Source organism: Glycine max, chromosome 18 (assembly GCF_000004515.6).
Source record: "Glycine max cultivar Williams 82 chromosome 18, Glycine_max_v4.0, whole genome shotgun sequence".
NCBI lineage: Eukaryota > Viridiplantae > Streptophyta > Magnoliopsida > Fabales > Fabaceae > Glycine > Glycine max.
This window is the reverse complement of record NC_038254.2, coordinates 24,772,760-24,791,762: the sequence shown is the minus strand read 5'-3', so window position 1 is coordinate 24,791,762 and position 19,003 is coordinate 24,772,760. Positions and strand designations below refer to the sequence as shown.

The 19,003-nt window shown below is 35.9% G+C and overlaps 2 protein-coding genes across 2 annotated transcripts; one reads left to right on the top strand and one right to left on the bottom strand.

Moving 5' to 3' along the window:
* Positions 1-12,217: 12,217 nt before the first annotated feature.
* LOC102659715 (uncharacterized) lies at positions 12,218-13,580 on the top strand. The gene has a single exon (XM_006602390.4). The coding sequence runs from the start codon at positions 12,422-12,424 to the stop codon at positions 13,202-13,204; it is 783 nt and encodes a 260-aa protein (XP_006602453.1). The 5' UTR covers positions 12,218-12,421; the 3' UTR covers positions 13,205-13,580.
* Positions 13,581-15,928: 2,348 nt separating this feature from the next.
* LOC100820330 (uncharacterized) lies at positions 15,929-18,606 on the bottom strand. The gene is made up of 6 exons (NM_001255377.2): positions 18,271-18,606; positions 18,142-18,183; positions 17,521-17,636; positions 17,117-17,222; positions 16,921-16,974; positions 15,929-16,381 (listed from the first exon to the last, which is right to left on the bottom strand). The coding sequence occupies exons 1-6, from the start codon at positions 18,502-18,504 to the stop codon at positions 16,223-16,225; spliced, it is 711 nt and encodes a 236-aa protein (NP_001242306.2). The 5' UTR covers positions 18,505-18,606; the 3' UTR covers positions 15,929-16,222.
* Between the last annotated feature and the right edge of the window lie 397 nt (positions 18,607-19,003).

The window sequence follows — 19,003 nt, the reverse complement described above, 5'->3', positions numbered from 1 at the left end:
TGACTAAATGTCACTCCGGGTCCATTATATTTTAGTGTTTTTCACTTTGGTACATTAAATTTTAAGATTTTCATTTTGGTCCTTTATTTTTTGAAAGTTTCACCTTGATACATTAAGTTTTAAAAGTTTTATTTTAATCTTTTATATTTACAAAAGTTTCATTTTGATTTTTTTTCGTTTTTCATTAAAAATATTAGTGCCATGCCTACCCACAGTCATTTATCCATTAATAAGCACAAATTAGGGGTAATATTTGCCAAAAAAAAACTATGGATAAAATTTGCCAAAAAATAAAAATTTCAGGTAGAAAATGAAATTATGTTAAGAGTAAAATGACTAAAGATAAAATCCAAAAATTTCTTTAAAGTTGGGAGTAAAATGCGCTAAATTAATTTGTTGGGAAAAATTTTCCAAAAATTAAAAAGTTTGCGGTAAAAAGTGCAATTAAGCCTCAATTATTTTAGCCGCCACTATTTAGAATTAATTATTTTACTTATATTTAGTGTTCCATAAAAATTTAAAACATTGATGGAGGACTAACATGTTAGTTCTAGACGATCACTTTTCACATCTACTTAGGATTTTGATGATTAACAATAAGTATAAATTATGTTTTAACAAGTTTATGATAAGTGGACAGGATCAACGTTATTAAAGGACTTATCTATAATCTTTGTACTCAAGAGGTTAATGCTCTACTAAATATTAACTAGTGCCCAACGCGCTAAAACCTAAAGTGTTCCTTTGTGATAAAAACTAGTGTTATACATGGAATACTATTGGCACACGTGTCTAGTCAATATGAGACTCGTATACTAGTTCAAAATGATCAACACGATCTGAAAAGGTTGTGATAGTTGAAAGGGGAAGCGCACATATTCTCTCTCTTGGATTTTAAGTTTGCCTCTCTTTATTTGAATTGATAACATTTGAATTTAAGGAAATGACTGAATAGAAGAGAATAGAAGGTCTATAAAGAATATTCCTCATGGGTCGCTTTCATTGAGTACAGGAAGTACATGCAGCTGTTTGTACTATTTCTCATTTCCTCGCGAGTCAAAGGATGCCACATAGCCTTATCTCCCAGTCTGAGACAACGGTATTTTCAAGGAATCGACACTAATCTCATAACGAATCTTTCACTGAAGTCTATAAATTGCAATCTCTACCCAAAAAGAACACGACAAAATCATTACGAGAAAACAAGAATATCTCTAAAGCAAAACTCTACTGAAATCACTGGACGACTAATTTAAGTTTTCATTTGTTTATCCTTTGCTAAGCAAAGTTATCTTGTAATTGAGCTTTACTGTATATTCACTCATTGAGTGTTATTGAATGCTTGTATTCATTCAAACTACTATTTGTTAAAGCGAGGACTGACTTAGTGTTGAACAATGTTTGGTTTTTTAGATTCAGGGGGAGTCTAAGACAGTGCTAGAAGTGGTATTAAGAATACTTGTATAGACAGGAGTGACAAGTCGGAATACTTGTTTTATAATCAAGTTTTGATTAGTGGAACCATTTACTATTTTGTAAAGGAGAATTGGACATAGCTCAAGTTGAGTGAACCAGTATAAACCAAGTGTTTCTACTTCTCTCCTTGACGGTTTATCAAGCATTCTCTTAACACTTTTTGTCATTCTTTTCATACCAAGTATTTGTTTGAAAAAATGTTTTAAAGACTTTATCTTATTTAGTCATTGGATGATCAAGCTTGGCCATATTAAAACTTGTTTTCTTTTCAGTGCATGACTTACCATACATATACATATTTGTGTTAAAAGTTTTAAAAAGTTATTATCTTTGATTAACACACTATCCAACCCCCATTTTAGTATGTTTGTTGTTATTTCATAACGTTTTAAAAGAAAAATGAAAGAAAAGATCAAAATGAAACTTTTAAAACTTAATGTACCAAAATGAAACTTTTAAAAACATAAAGGACCAAAATGAAACTTTTAAAACTTAATGTGCCAAAATGAAGAAACACAAAAACATAATTGACCAAAAATGACATTTGGCATAAAGATTCATTAAATATATTTTCAAAAAATTCATAAAATCCAAAAGTCTAACCTTGATTTTATAAAGAAAAAGTCTCACCTTAATAATAAAAAGAACATATTCATGGCCAATTTTCAATTTGGGGGACCATGCTCAAAACCAAAATATAAAACCCTCACTTTTTGTCACATAGTCACCCCTTCCACTTCCCCTCTTCAAAATACCAAAATTAGAGTTGGTAAAACGGACCTGGCCTATCGGGATGGCCCGTTGGCCAACTGGTTCGGGCCGAGCTGGACGTAAATAGGATAGAGCCTAAGTTGGACTCAAGAAACACAAGCCTAAATTCAACCAGGCCTATTTTAGTTCAATACTTTCTTAATTTTAATTTTTTTTCTTTTGAATTTGTATAAATTTAGATTAAAAAAAGTAAAATGAGCCAATATTTGTTGTCCCAATGAACCACCAGACTTTACTGAACTTCAAAAAACAAGACCTATATAAAATAGGGCTAGCCCAACCTAGTCAATTTTTCATGCTTGGTCTGATGGACCAGCCCATCCATTTTGTTAGCTCCAATCATAAGAGAAAGAAACAAAACCCAAACACGAAAAACAAAAACGGAACCCTAGACAGGTCTAAATCAACACTCGTACTCGATTCTTTCCTCCATCCATGTCTCTCCCATCTCAAGCATCACACCTTCACCAAGTGTCTCCAATCCACAAACCAAATCTCAGGATCTGACCCAACCGCCTCCGTCCAAGCAAACCAAATCCTCATTGTGGCGAGCGTCCTTGGTGTGAAAACCCCTCACACCCCCACAACTGGTACTCCATCCTGATGTAATCCTACCCCCCAAGGGTATTGGATAGAAGACTACAAGAAGATTGAGCCAGGGATGCAAGAGAAGACCCTAGGGTTCTCATGAGCCTTAGGGTAGATTTTGGACCCATGGGCTAAGTATGAGCCCACTAATCTTTGTACATATTAGATTAAGATTTCATTATTTTTGTACCCTAATAATGTAGGATTTTTTAGCCCTTACATTTTAGGCCACCTAGACTAGTTTTTGTATTAGCGATAGTTTTGTAATTTCACATGCATTAAGTACACTATTTGATGTGTGTGTGTTGGGAGAGAAATTTAATTGAATTGGGAGAAGCTCAATCCAATTAAATTTTGGACCATCCTAAGGGAGAGGTTAGCATTTGCTTACTATACCCCATTGCCACATCATATAGTCATATTTTGTGCATGTCCTTCATGTTTTACATGCCTCATGACACCTAAGTACACTCAGTGGAGAATCTTGGACTTGATCTTGGATTAGTGGGCTGAACCATAGCTAAAATTCACTAATCATAATTAGTGAAATTTTGGCTCCAAATTTGGCTCCACCAATTCAAATTCAAATCCAAGTGAAATTTGAATAGAAATTCAAATTTCCTTCCAATTTTGTGTGACACTTAGGCTATAAATAGAGACCTTGTGTGTTCATTTTTTCAACTTTGATCATTGGAGAATTACACTTCAAAGTTCAGACCTCATTTGAGGCATAAAATTTCGTGCTCCTTCTCTCCTTCTCCCTCCACTCATCTTCTCCTACCTTCAAGTTCTTATCCATGGCTTCCTATGTGATGCAATCCTACCCCGCAAGGACATTGGATAGAAGACTCCAAGTAGATTGTGCCAGAGATGCAACAGAAGGCCCTAGGGTTCTCATGAGCCTTAGGGTAGATTTTGGGCCTATGGGCTAAGTTTGAGCCCACTTATCTTTGAACATATTAGATTAAGGTTTCATTATTTTTGGGCCTTGTATTTAGGGCTCCATAAAATAGGTAAGGAACCCTAGAAATGTAGAATTTTTCAGCCCTTGTATTTTAGGGCACATAGCCTAGTTTTTGTATCAGGGGTAGTTTTGTAATTTCACATGCATTAAGTGAATCTTTGATGTGTGTGGTTGGAAATAAATTTAATTGAATTGGGAGAAGCTCAATCCAATTAAATTTTAGAGGGGGAGGTGAGCATTTGCTTACTACATCCCATTGCCACATCATATAATCACACTTTGTGCATGTCCTTCATGCTTTATATGCCTCATGACACCTAAGCACAGTTAGTGGAGAATCTTGGAATTGATCTTGGATTAGTGGGCTGAACCATAGCTAAAATTCACTAATCATAATTAGTGAAATTTTGGCTCCAAAATTTGGCTCCACAAATTCAATTTCAAATTCAAGTGAAATTTGAATAGAAATTCAAATTTCCCTCCAATTTTGTGTGATACTTAGGCTATAAATAGAGACCATGTGTGTGCATTTTCTTTTTGAACTTTGATGATTTGAAAATTAAACTTCAGATTTCAGAGCTCTCTTAGAGCACAAAATTTCGTGCTCTTCTCTCCCTCTCCCTCTCCCTCTCCCTTCATTCATCTCCTTCCTCCAAACTCTTATCTATGACCTCCTATGGTGGTGAGCTTCTTCTAGACTTATCTTCTCCTTGAAGTGGAGTCTCCTCTCTCTCTTCCTTCTCCATTATGCTGCCATTCATCTTCCAAGAAGCAAAGGAATCCATTGATGAAGAAGATCATAGGCCTACAAGCTCCAATGCAGCTTACATCACTATGGTGGTGAGCTTGTTCTTGACTCATCTTCTCCTTGAAGTGGCGTCTCCAATCATCTTTCTTCCTTCTTCATTTTGCTGCCATTGATCTTCAAGAAGCAAAGGACTCCATTGATGAAGAAGATCCAAGGCCTACCAGCTCCACATGGAGCTACATCATGTGGTATCAAGAGCATCTTCGTCTAGGTGATGTTCTTTTGCTTCCTCTATCTTTTTGTTCGGTCAATTCACTTTAATTTCTTGCTCTTCATCTTATTATCCATGTATATCTTCCATTTTCTTGTGGTTTGGTGCTTTTTAGAGTAGATTCAAAAAAATAAACCGATTAAATCTTATATCTACACTTGTTCTTGCATTTCTATGGTTCAAATTTTATAGATCTACTCTTGAATAATGTTTTTGTGTTAATTTTAGGTTCTATCATTTTTTAGTCATAATCTTCTTGTGCTGAACCTTTAGATCTAAATTTTCTTCCAAAATATTGATTAGAAAAAAAAACACAAAAATCTAAGTGTAAATCACTTAATCCATGTTGTCTTAGAATCATGTTTAGTCATAATAATTGTCACATTATGTTCTAAGTTTGTGTTGAATTTTGATTTTGGTTGATTGAATTCAAGATACATTTGTTCATGTATTCTTGTCATTCTTAACCTATCTTTTGAATTTTGAGTCTAATTCATGGATGTTATTTAGTTCATAAACATGTTCTAAATCAATTCCTAGTAGTCTTGTTGTTGAACTTTTTTTTTGTTTTCTAAGTTTCCTACATGATGCCTATGAAGAAGTTGAGTTGTGTCTGGATTTGTGAATCAAAATAAGTCTTAAGCTCTCTTGAATTGTGTTATTCAAGACAGTTGAGCATAAGCAAACACAAATTGTAACTATCCAAGCCTTAAGCAACATAAACACTACTCTTGATTTCTAGGTTGAAATCATTGGTGTTGGCAGCTTGAACATCCAAACTTGTAAAAATTACTGGGAATTGGTCACTACGAATTTTGAGCTAAAATTTATACTGAATTTTCTAGACATCTTGACCAAAATTAGAAAAAAAAGAACCAACTGATTTGGATAAATGAAAAAAAATAAGAAAAATCATACACTTTGGTAGGAAAATCAATGTCCAGAGAAAAAAAAAGTGAAAGGGAAGTGTGCTTGTTGTTTGGCTCAAAATTTGTTCTATAATTGGTACCTATTTTAAAACAATCTTAGTTACGAAATTTCAAATTGAAAAGTAGTGTGAAAACAAGTGCCAAAACTAGAGGTTTCTTGAATTTTTTTTTATAGTTTTTCTACTCTACTCTAGAGTCATTCTAGGTTTCTCTTTGAGTCCTAGCTTGCTTTGTGTGCTTTTCATTGCTTTAATTGTTGAATAATCCTTGAAATTTGTCTTGTTAAAACTCTATTGGTTTAGCTTTCATTTCATTTTTTTTGGTCTTTGGTTATTGCTTGTCTCTTTGTTTCCTTGTTTGTGAGTTGCCATATAGGGAATTGGAAAGGAGGATTGGTGCCATCCCTTGAAGAATTGGAGTCAAGAAGCAAGGGGCCAACCACCTTAAGAGCTATTGGACTAAGAAGAACTACAAATTGAGTGAATCACCAAAGAGAGAACAACCACCAAAATTGAGGACCGTTTTGTAATTTTGTAACTGGCAATTCACTTATCTTCATTGCTTTCAAGTTTTGTAACAAAAAGGTCTTTCATTGGAAGTGTGTTGGGAGCATCCAATAGGTTATCAAACTTCCATTTGTGTGTAATAATTTTAGGCAATTTTCCCTTAGGATAGTGAGTGTTTTGTTGAGAACCTTAACTGTGGTCATCCAAACACTCCTAAGATCCGCCTAGTTTACATTTCTTGCACTTTAATTTCTTGCTTACTTTCATAGCTTATTTTATTTACTAGTCATGCCTAGTTTATCTTGTAATTACATAATACTTTCTTCTTGCTTATCACGTTTATCTTGAGTTCTTTTGAACCCTAACTTTTACCTTTTACAAACCCCAACAAGAAAGAACCATAACTTAGGAACCAACATGAGTCATCATTCATCTAGTGTTAATGGAGAGGGTACTATTCATAAGGAACCTTTATCTAGAATCTTAGATGAGTTGAGTTTCCTCAAGTTATGGAAAGAAAAAGTAGAAAAAAAAGAAAAATGAAAAGAGAGGGTAGAAATAAATCAAGATGAGAGAGAACAAATAAGAGAGGAAGAAAGAAGAAAAATAATGAAAAAAATAGAAAAATAAAAACATGCCTCCTATAGTAGTCATGACTCTTGCAAGAGCCTAAGTGAAGAACTTAGAGACTATTATAGAGGAAGGAATAGGTCACATCCTAGAGCTCACTCCCATAGGAGAGAAAAGGAAAGAAAACCTCAAGAGGCTAACATTAACCTCTCATACTTCCATGGGAAGAACAATATAGAGGCTTATTTAGATTGGGAAATGAAGGTTCCTTTGGCTACCCTTTGCTTCCAAGGGTATGCACTCTATTGGTGGACTTCCCTTGTTAGGGAAAGAAGGATTCATGGGATTCTTCAGTGGAGTATTGGAATGACTTGAAAAGTGCCCTTAGGAAGAGTTACATCCCCTCCTACTATGAAAGGGAGCTTATGGACAAGCTCCAAAGGCTTAGACAAGGGAGTATGAGTGTTGAAGAGTATAGGCAACAAATGGAACTACTCCTTTTGAGAGTTGGGCTTAGGGAGGAGGAAGGAACAAGTATTGCTAGGTTCCTTAGTGGGCTTAATATGGAAGTGAGGGATAAGGTTGATCTCCTTCCATATAGGAACCTAGATGACCTAGTCCAACTTTGCATAAGGGTAGAGTAACAACTTTAAAGAAAGCCTACTTCAAAATATTATGGCTCTCACTCTTATCCAAAGAAAGACCAAGGTCAAGGCATCTCAGGGGCTGCACCTTCTAAGCCCAAAGATGATAACGGGAAGACAATAAAAAAGCAACCCCCTAAGGCTAGTATGTGAGAGAAGACTAGCTCTATAAAGTGCTTTAAATGTCTTGGAAGATGACACATTGCTTCTCAATGCCCCACCAAGAAAACCATGATTATGGGAGGCAAAGACATTTATAGTAGCCAATATGAGGTTACTACTTCACCTTCCTCTAGTGAAAGTGAAGAAGCAAAAGGGGAAGAATCTAGTGAAGAAATCTACCCCCAAGAAAAAGGGGACCTTTTAATGGTCAGAAGGCTTCTAGGAGACCAATCTTGTGACTTAACCCAATCTCAAAGAGAGAATATTTTTCACACAAGGTGTAAATTTTTTTATAACACATGCTCTCTCATTGTAGATAGTAGTTCATGTTGCAATTGTTGCAGCACAAGATTAGTCTCTAAGTTGAGCCTTGCTATCATTCTCCATCCAAAGCCTTACAAACTTCAATGGCTCAATGAGCAAAGGGAGATGATAGTCAATCAACAAGTGAAAGTGCCCTTCTCCATTGGAACATATAAGGATGAAGTGATTTGTGATGTAGTTTCTATGGAGGCAGGACACCTTCTCTTAGGTAGGCCATGGCAATATGATAGGAAAATCATCTATAATGGCCTAACTAATGAGATAACCCTCACCAACCTTGGAACAAAGTTTGTGTTGCATCCTCAAACACCTCTGTAGGTGGCCAAAGATCAACTAACTATGAAAGATAAGAGGGATGAGGAAGAAAAACTAAAAAAACAAAAGAAAAAGAAGGATAGTAAGGCCTTGTCTTCAAAGGCCAAGGGGAAGGAAAAAGAGGGAAAGGATTCCTCCAAGAAGATTGTTAAGAAGGAAAACCATTTTGCAACAAAAGGTGATATTAAAATAGCACTCCTTCTTAAACAATCCTTCTACCTTCTCCTATCAAGGGAAACATCCCTTAGCACTGCCATACCTCTTGAGCTTGAGGTTATTCCTCGAGTAAAGGAGTTGTTGGATGAGGGTTTGGTTCGTAAGAGCTTAAATCATAGTTAGCCAAAGGCCATTCAAATTTTTCCCTAGGGCAGTCAAATAATCTTAAAAAGAAGAACAAATGTTTGGGTTGAGCAACATATACATTATTGAACAATACCAACTCACATTGCACTTTTTTATTGCAAAAGTTATACACTAAGGAGTTTAGTCAACCAAAGAAAACGAGATATCAGACCTTGAAGTCAAGATCCAAATGAAATAACAACAATCACACTAGAAGGGGGGTTGAATATTGTGTTAATAAAAGATAATGACTTTTAAAATGTTTATCATAGGTTCAAACACATATGTATGTGTATAGGTTGAGTCGTCCATTGAAAAGAAATAAGTTTTGATAAAGCTAAGTTCAATCGTCTAGTGACTATGTAAAATAAAGTTTTAAAACAGTTTTTCAAGCAAACACTTGGTATGAAAAAAATGATAGAAAACACTAAGAGAATTCTTAATAAAACCGTTAAAGAAAAGACGTGGAAACATTTGATTTAAACTGGTTCAATCAAATAGAGGTATGTTCAGTTCTCTTTTACTATTTCACTAATAAAAAACTTGATTACAAAACAAGTATTCTATCCTGTCACTTCTGGCTATACAAGTATTTTTATAGCCACTTTTGGTACTATCTTAAACTCCTATTGAATCTAAGAATACCCAAGTATTGTTTAACACTAAGCCACTCCTGGCATTCACAAATAGTAGTTTGAATGAATACAAGTATTCAATAACACTCAATGAGTGGATAAGAAATAAAGCTCAAGTACAAGATAACTTTGTTTAGCAAAGAATAAACAATGAAAGCTTAAATGAATCCTGCAATGATTTTTGTAGAGCTTTGCTTCAAAGTTATTCTTGTTTTCTCATAATAATTTCCTCATCTTACTTTTTGGGTCGAGTATGCCTTTTATAGACTTCAATGAAGAATCCATTATAGGATTAGTGCTGAGTCTTTGAAATGATCGTTGTCTCACACTAGGAGATAAGGCTATATGGTATGTTCTAAGTCAAGAGGAAAAGAACAAAAGTGCATATAACTGCATGAGCTCCTTGTCCTTGAAGAAAGAGACCCTTGAGGAATATTCTATGTAGACCTTCTATTCTCTTCTATTATGTCCTTTCCTTAAATTCAAATGTTAACAATTCAAATAAAGAGAGGCAAAATAAATTTTTATGAGAGAGAATATGTGTACTTCCCTTTTCAGTTAGCATAACTTTTTCATTCTACATTGGACGTAATAAAAGTATGTATGAGACTTATACCAATTAGACACGTGTTGAACATACTCAATGTATAACATTGATTAATACAAGGAGTGGACACTCTTGGTCTTATAGCACGTTGGGTGCTGATTAATAATTAAGAGAACATTTTCTCCTTTGAGTATGGACGAGATTTGTAGATAAAATTTAAGTCTTTTAGCAAAAATGGTCTTACCCACTTGTCATAAACTCATAATATATCAATAATTTATACTCTTTGTTAATTATCAAAATTTATGGTAGGTGAGAATGGTGGTCGAGACCTAACACCAAATCCCTCCATTGTGACGTCAAGCTTCCTACAGAAACAAGGGTTTGAAGCCAATGGAATCCCACCGCTTCTTATTACTATCAAATGAGGTGTGAGTCTCAAAAATTAGAAACATAGGAGTGAAGGACAATATCTTTAAGATACCATGTGCAAGCACGCCTTGCACCCCTAATATTCCATACTATCAAAGAAAAGTGCTTAAACCATCCATGGAAAGAAACACTGAAGATAGGTGGGCAAAAAAGGCCCAATCAAGTTATCAAGGATGGACCTGGTCAGACACCATAGGCACCGAATCTGGCTGGATTACCTTCATGGTTGCACACTCATTAGCGGGGGCATTTTCTTCCTCCATCAAAACGGAATACCTTATGCTGAAAACCTTATGCATGTTAACCATGGATTTTCCCTCGCCATCGATGTCATAAACTTTCAACGATGCCCCTTTTTTACATTCTTTAATTGGCGGGTCGCTTTATGCTTTTCTTCAGCATTAATTTGGAAGAATTTGCCTTTTTAATAAATTGTTGTAAATAAACTTGTCTCTCATCTCATTGACGTTTATTATTGGGAACTTTTTTTATTTTGCTCCCTGATGGATCCTGACTACGTGGGCCCGAGATTTCATTTTAAGTGCTTGATATTCTATTGCTACCCCTGGAATCGAGAATTTTGGCTCATTAATTCGTGAATTGCGTTCACCATAATTATTTACATGATGCCCTTATTTGCACCATAATTATTATTGGTTTGATCTATAACTTCCTTTTATCTAGAATTACGATTCTTGTTTTCACAATTAGCCAATCGCCATGTATTAAAACCTGATTTTGGATACCTGAATTAATGGTAATGATTGTATCCATTACGCCAATATTGGAATCATTTGCATTCATTGACATTGATGAATTCGCCAGAGCCGTCTGGTTAGGTGAAATTTGGACAACCGTCGAATTTTGATCAAGCTTTGAAGACTCTTCCATTGGTGATTGAACTGAAACTTTGCACCCCTTAACAAATGCCCAAAGCATCCACACTGTGAACAAATATGATGCAAACCTTCACATTCTACTTTATATCAGTGTTCTTGGATCCAAACTCTCTCAACCATTGGTTTGTTCAAATCAATATCCACACTTACTCGCATATCTACCCTTACAAGCATCTAGGGTGTTTGAGTCCACCCTAATAGGCCTACCAATGCAGTTGCCAAAGCCAAGAGTATACTCCCATCATAAAAGAAAAGATTAAGGCCTAGGAAACAAATCCATACCATTGTTCTATCAATGGTAGCTTTAGGGGGAACAAAACTCTGGAGATCAAGTTTGAACTGTGGGATAATGATCAAAGTTCATCCAAGGAACACCCTCCATGACATTCACCCTATCTCCCTCCAGGTCAAATTTCACCATGAAATAATCATTGTCAATATCAATCATGTCAAAACCTGCCATAAGTTTCCATAATTTACCAAGACGGTTAGACATTACATTTATAGCCAATCCATTTGCCAAGTAACTTGACAGCAAGAGCATATTGCCATGGCACACAAAGACCTTCAAAACCTGAAGTATCAATATGCACCATCAGTTTCAAGGGATTACCATCTTTTCCTTGTTATTCGTCACCTTATCCGTATTGACATATATTACCTCCACCACCGTCGTTCAGTGGTTCGTTGCCTAAACCTGCTCCACCCATGGCATTCGCATAGAAAAAACCCTAGTGGTTCTCCATTATACTTGTAATCTCTTCTAAGAAAAAATACTTATTCAAAATAGTTTCTAATTTTAATAATTTTTTTTTCATCTTTCTGGTTATTTTAAAGAACTAAAACAAGCGCATTAAAAAAATGATTTTGTTTTTTTTAAACAAGGTATTCTTTTATGAAAAAGTGTAACAAAGGAACTCTTAATCTACAACAAAATGTTTTGATACAACCTTAGAAAGGACTAATTTTGGTTTAAGAGATAACCTTAGAATGTTTTGATTTTTTTTCTGTTAATAGAAAATGGTTTGATTTTAATTGAGATAGAGATTAATGTAGAGGAAGTATATGTATAATTTCATAAATCCTTGTGAAATGAAACCATCTATAACAAAATTTATTTTCAAGAAATTCATAAAATCCAAAAGTCTCACTTTAATTATAAAAAGAGCATACTCACCGTCAAATTTCAAAATAGGGGACCTTGCTCAAAAACCAGAAATATAAAACCCTCAGTTTCCCCCACATAGTTTACCCCCTCCGTTTCCCCTCGTCAGAATACCGCCCCACAAAAAAAAAAAATGAAACAAGACACAGACAACAACGGAACCCTCGGCGGGTCCGAAGATTCCCTCCTCCGTTCATGTCTCTCTCTTCTCACGCGCCGCAGCTTCACCGCTTGCCGCGAGTCCGCAAACCAAATCTCAAGATCCGACCCGACCGTCTCCCTCCATCTGGACCAAATCCTCGCGGTGGCGGACGTCCTCACCGCGGCGGAGAGCCGCCGAGGACCCTCCCACCCGCACGACTGGTACTCCGTCCTCCGCCTCCACCCCGGCGGCGCCGACAACCGCGACCTAGCACGACAGCACTTCAAGACCCTCGTGCGGCTCCTCGACCCGAACAAGAACAAGCTCCCCTTCGCCGACGAGGCCCTCATGCGCGTGCGCGAGGCCTGGTGCGTTATCTCCGACCCAACGCGCAAGGCCCGCTTCGACAAAGAGATCGAAGAGTCAGCCAGAACGGCGTCGTTTTGGACAATGTGCCCTTACTGCTGGTACCTGCACGAGTACGAGCGCAAGTACGAGGACTGCACGTTGAGGTGTTCGAATTGCCAGAGGACGTTCCACGGCGCGGCGGTGCCGCCGCCACCGCTGGAGGCGGTGGTGGCGGGAAAGGAGGAGTATTACTGCTACCACATGAGCTTGCCGGTGAGGTATCCGGTTGGCGAACGGTGTCGTTTCGGGGGTGAGGGGAATGGGGCGAGGAAGAGGATGAGGGTTAAGACGGTGGCTAATAGAATGAAAATGAAAAGGTTTGTTGATGCTAATAATGGTGAATCTGATAATGATGGGGTGAGGTAGTGTTTACTGTGTCAGTGTGGTTCTTGTCACAATTTTTCGGAGAATCTGAAAAAGGGGGAAGTTTAACTTGTTAGGGTTTTTGTTGATTACTATGTGTTTGAGGGTTTAGGAAAAGAAGCATGCATTGCTTGAATTTTTCAGTTTTGCAATGCCGCTTCTGCTTATTGTAATATGTATATAATGAATGAATTATATTTTTTGGGGTGTAATAGTTTTTTCTTTTTTGGAAGGAAGACTAGTTTGGGTTTTTAGAGAGGTAATTAGGAAATATGTTGCACTTATGAATAGCTGGAAGGACTGTGATTCTCTTTTTGGAGATTTGGTCCTGTTCTTCAGTTTGCTGGATTATACTATATATGACTTATGATTTTGACTTGATGATGATGCCCAAAGGGTGTTGGGATATATATGACTTATGACTTTGACTTGATGATGATGCCCAAAGGATGTTGGAATCATGACGACTCGTATCTTATTAGTGTATAGACATTCTGAATTTTAGCTAATTATGTTTTTTTGTTGTTGGTTGTGTGTGAAGACATTTTGAATTTGAATTTTGGATAATTTCTTTGGTAAGACGAGCGACTAATGTGTTTTTTTTAATGACTAATTAGATTAATTCTGGTTCAATTACAAAACAGACGATAAAAGTAGAGGAAGATGGGGTTTTTAGTTTTTATGATACTACGTCCGGTCATATATATTCAGCTGTACAACATTTGGATTTTGGCCATCGGCATACACAAATGCCTACAGAATAATTATGGTGAATCATACAAGAATCTATTATGGTGATTAGATGAAAAGGCGAAAATAGCTTGGTAGTAGTAGCTATTACTCCCTGTCCTTGCCACGTTATTTATTTATGATGAATATTAGTTTTAGATATCCTTTACCTAAATCTTTTAATTGTGATAGTGGAGTACAGGTAAAACCAACTTAAGAAGATGGCTGGCCCAAAATGTGCTGCAAAATCCTGATGATTTTCTTCAAATCCAATGTCTGTTGACACATCCAATACGTCCAACAGAAACCCAAGATGACACACAGCCACTTCCGACAATTTATTCTCCCGTCCGCATCCATTAAATAATTGGAACCTTACCTTTTTTTTAAAAGGCAAATTTTATTAAATGATTTGGCCCACAAGGTGTGTTCCAAAATCATAACAGAAGATACATGTTATGTTTACATAGAATAACCTCATGAAAGCCTCACAAAAACTTCATAGATTGAGAAACATGAACAAACTAGTAGCTCAAATAACAGCTACTAAACAGTCTAAAACAATAAAAGATAGCAGCTGAAACACCATCCGTGGCAATTGATGAATCTTCAATCCCACATGAACTCCTCACCTAACAATCTTGATCCCATCAACAGCAAGTATAAGAGCCCACAAACTGAAGGATTAGTTTGCCAATTTACCACAGGGTACACAAATCCTTTTCGTTTGGCCTTCAACCATTACCAACATGCAATCTTGACCTTAGATAACATATCATCAATGCTGGTCTGTTTTCCTGTAAAGACCATTGCATTTCTGCATTTCCAGATTTCCCACATCATGGCAAACCATATTACTTGGCCTTCATTCCCACGAACACCCAGATTATATAACAGCCCAGTATATTGCAGGAAATTCCTCCATACCTGATTGTGTATGACATACTGCACTCCCAACCACTGAAAACAGGCTTACCACAATCCACAACTGAAGTATCGGCACTCAGAAAACAAATGATTGACAGATTCCTCCATCTCCTTGCAGCCGATGCAAACACATTATAAAGGTTGTAAAACTCCTCTACGTGCTAAATTATCTTTTGTTGGTACACGATTTCTTACCACACACCAAATGAAAGATTTAATTTTTGATGGCACCAGAGTATTCCATAGTAGCTTCCATCCCCCTTCAATACTTGTGCAATTGGTTTCCATGAGATTTTTGAATGCAGAATTGACCGTGTAGCCACCACTTGGATCAATCATCCATCTCCAAGTATCGCAGTCAGACCCTGCTACACCACCTATATCTAACTTATATCTGCCACTGTAACATCCTTAGAAACTGCTAAAGAAAACAAACGAGGATACTGAACACACAAGGGACCTCCCTCTACCCACTGGTTCTTCCAAAACAATGTGTCATTACCAAGTCCAACTTGTTTCTCCACCGCTTCCTTAAACCAGAATTTTCTAATCCCGTTCCCACCATTCTCCAGACTCCAAATATCTTCCCACCATGTTGAGCACTTCCTCTGCTCCACTAGATTGTTATGGAACCTTACCCATCCTTATTGTCAATTCTTTTCTGTACATACTGTATTTGTCTCAGCTGTGGGAATGTTTGAATAAGCTTCTCTAGAAACACTTATAGGAGAAGAAAATAATGATTACCTACTGAAGAGTTCATTTTAGTTTATCGAAAAATTCATCTCATTATATTCTTCTCTTAGAATTGTTCCTAAAGAAGCTTACCCAAAATAGCCCTGAATATACATTTGTTCTATCTCCGAAGCCTCTCCTTCATTGTGTCTTATATAATATTCATATGTTCATATTTGGGTGTCACTTATCTTTCTTATGAACATGAAAGGAGTTATACTAGTCACTAGCAGCAGCCAACAGAGCTATGACAGTTAATCATCCTAACACTGCAAAACAAATGTATTCTCTGTATAAACAAGAGTTATCCGTATAAAACATTTTAATATATTTATCAATATGTAAAATTTTATGGAATTTTCTGTATAAATATTTTGCACTATCAAATTAAATTCATAATCTGTTATAATTTCTACTGAATTTACAAATTATGTAACATCATTAGTAAATTACAAACAAATACATTTTAGTTTTCAAAACAATTCTGTAAACAAGTTAATCTCATATCTGCAAATTAGTAAAAAAATCCTGGAGATGTCTAATTCATCCAATCTTCAGATGAAGAAGCATCTACCATATATAAGAAAAATATAAACTAAATCCAAAAGTCACATCTCTTGTAATCACGTCTCAACGCCTATAAAACTGCAATTCTCTGCTACAATTGGCTTTGATTGCATCCTCCAATTTCTCAGCTTGATCAAAATCAACTTTAAAAGTAACCATAGATATGCCATCTTTACCAGTATCATAATCCTGCTTGATGTCTTCCACGTGAAAAGACTGCAGCTGGAAAAAAATAAATAAAAAGAAATGAAAAGGAGAAATTAGCAATAGATGCAGAAACATTTAGAATTGTAACAAATTAACTATGTGTAGTTCTTGCAAGTTGCAATAACAGAGACATATACAGTGGTAATTGTATGGTTACAGCTTATACTTATATACACTCCTCAATCCTCACCATCATAAACCCCGTAAGCGCACAAGTACCAGAAGCTAGATTGTAATCATGCATTATCATAAATTTAAAAAATAAAAAATAAAAAACAGCAAAGGTTTTGTAACTTGGAGTCATTGAACCAGCAAAATCTCTGATAAGGAAAAATTAACAATGCAATCTAGACATGATTGGCCAAAAACAAGGGATAAACAAGAAGAAATTAAAATATGCAGCTCAAAAATTGATGTAAGATTCAATCATTTGCAGGAACTAGTTACGAAACAACCATGACTATCTAAAAATCATTTTGGGAAAATCTTATACTTCTCATCAGCTTTTTTCAGTATCCAATCAAAGTCATTGATATATATCAGCAAGAACTAACCTGATGGTTGAGAACTCCAACTAGCTCAAAGGGAACCTCTACACCCATTGGCACCTACATTTTTAACAAGATTATTCACAAGTCCACGCACCAAAAGCAAGCATAATGAGTTCAAAAGGCCTTTAAGAAAGTGAAATGCTCGGTACAGCTTAAAGCCTAAAACTATAGATGCATAACAGACTAAGAAAATAGCCACCTTAGTTTTTACAAGGCAAGTTGGGGCATTTCTCAAGCATTCTGATGCAACTCCTCCATAAGCCCTGACCAATCCTCCAGTGCCTAATTTGATACCCCCAAAATACCTGATTAAGATAGATCACAACAAATTATAATCCAAATCCAGCACCAAAACAAAACAGCTTAGTGCTTAATACACATAGCATTGGCTTATGCACAAGACCATCCAAAAGCACACGCCACAGGAACTTTGTAAAGGAAAAAAAAAAAAACAATCCTGATATTTTCAAAACTCAAGGATGTATAAATCCCTTTAGAGCATCAAAACATCTTTTTAGGGTATAAAATGGTACACATCAAATGTATAAATCCCTTCAAAAAAAAAATGCAAAAGTGAAATGTTAAAATAAGGTCGAGGTTAACCTGATCACAACCACCATTACTCTATCTATTCCTGAAGAATCAATAGCAGTTTGTATTGGTTTCCCAGCTGTTCCTGAAGGCTCACCATCATCATTGGACCGATATTGATCCCCCACCTGTTATAACAGATGGAAGGGTAAAACAAATAAAATAAAATAAAAATAGAAGAGCAAATCCAATCAACAACCTTAATGGAAGACAAAATCTGTTTTGTGCATAGTGCAGACAAGTAACAATTCATTATCTGTTTTATGCATATGTTTTATTATGTTTTCTATCTTCACTTATGCCATGCCTCTTCTATGTTCCAAATCCAATCAACACCCTTAATTTGTAATTAAACTAGCTAATGAGAAAAGTATTATCAACCACCTTGAGGCTGAGACTACGATAGCTGAAACCTCAATACATAGGGACCACAAAGTAGCTATCTTCAACTATAAGCAAGGCAAAAGACAAATCATTTCCTACTTATACCCTTCCTTTCGAGTGAAACATTCCTAATAAACAAACTAAATTTTCTGAGACCCAAAAACCAAAATGCAGAGGCAAAAATACAAGCAACCATCACTCATTGTTTCATCAAAGTAAAAGAAAAAAAAAAAGCCTTTATTATGGTACCTTATAAGCCCAGCAATTGTGGGTGGCACGTGGATCCCGTACCTAATAACAACAAACGACGCCAAAACACCCAATGTTAAAATAAATAAATAAATAAAATAAGCGCAAGAGAAGGGAGAGGAAATGAACCTGGGAAAGGAAAGACATGGCGGATTTTTCATCGGGGATGGGGCCAGCAATGGCGATGAACTTGCTCTTTTTTATCTCCTTCTCGAAAGTGACCCTCTCTTGGAGGGTGGTGAAGGCCCCACCAGGATTGCTGCTGCTGGTGCTGGCCATGGTGGTTTTCTTAGCCTTGGCGATGTAGATGAGTGAAGCGTAGATGCGGTGCTGATAACTGGGTATTGTTACCGCCACAGGCATCTGTAAGGTGTGTGTACTGTGAACGCTGTAAGGTCTTCACCTGTAGGAGGATTTAGCATTTCTCGTCGGAAACCACGGCCTTTTCTTTCTCCTTCTCCCTTCAATCTCTTTCTTTTGTTTTCAGATTTTTTATAATAATAATAATAATAATAATAATAATAATAATAATTTTTTTTTCATACATGTAATCCATTCTTATTTTAGGGGATTGAAAACTAAACTAAACCGTTAGTGAATTATCAAATCGATTTAAAAAAAATAAAAAAAATACTTAAATAAAAAATTGTTAAAACAAAACATTTAAAAAATCACACACTTTTTACAATTTGGTTTGGTTTTTAAGTTTTATTATAAAAAATCAAATCAAATTGAACAAACTGCATATTATAATTTATTTTTTTACTAGGTAACTAGTAATTAGTAATAAATATTAAATAATTTATTAATTTTTTTGTTTTATAACCAAAATGCATATTTTACTTTCATATGTTAACAAATG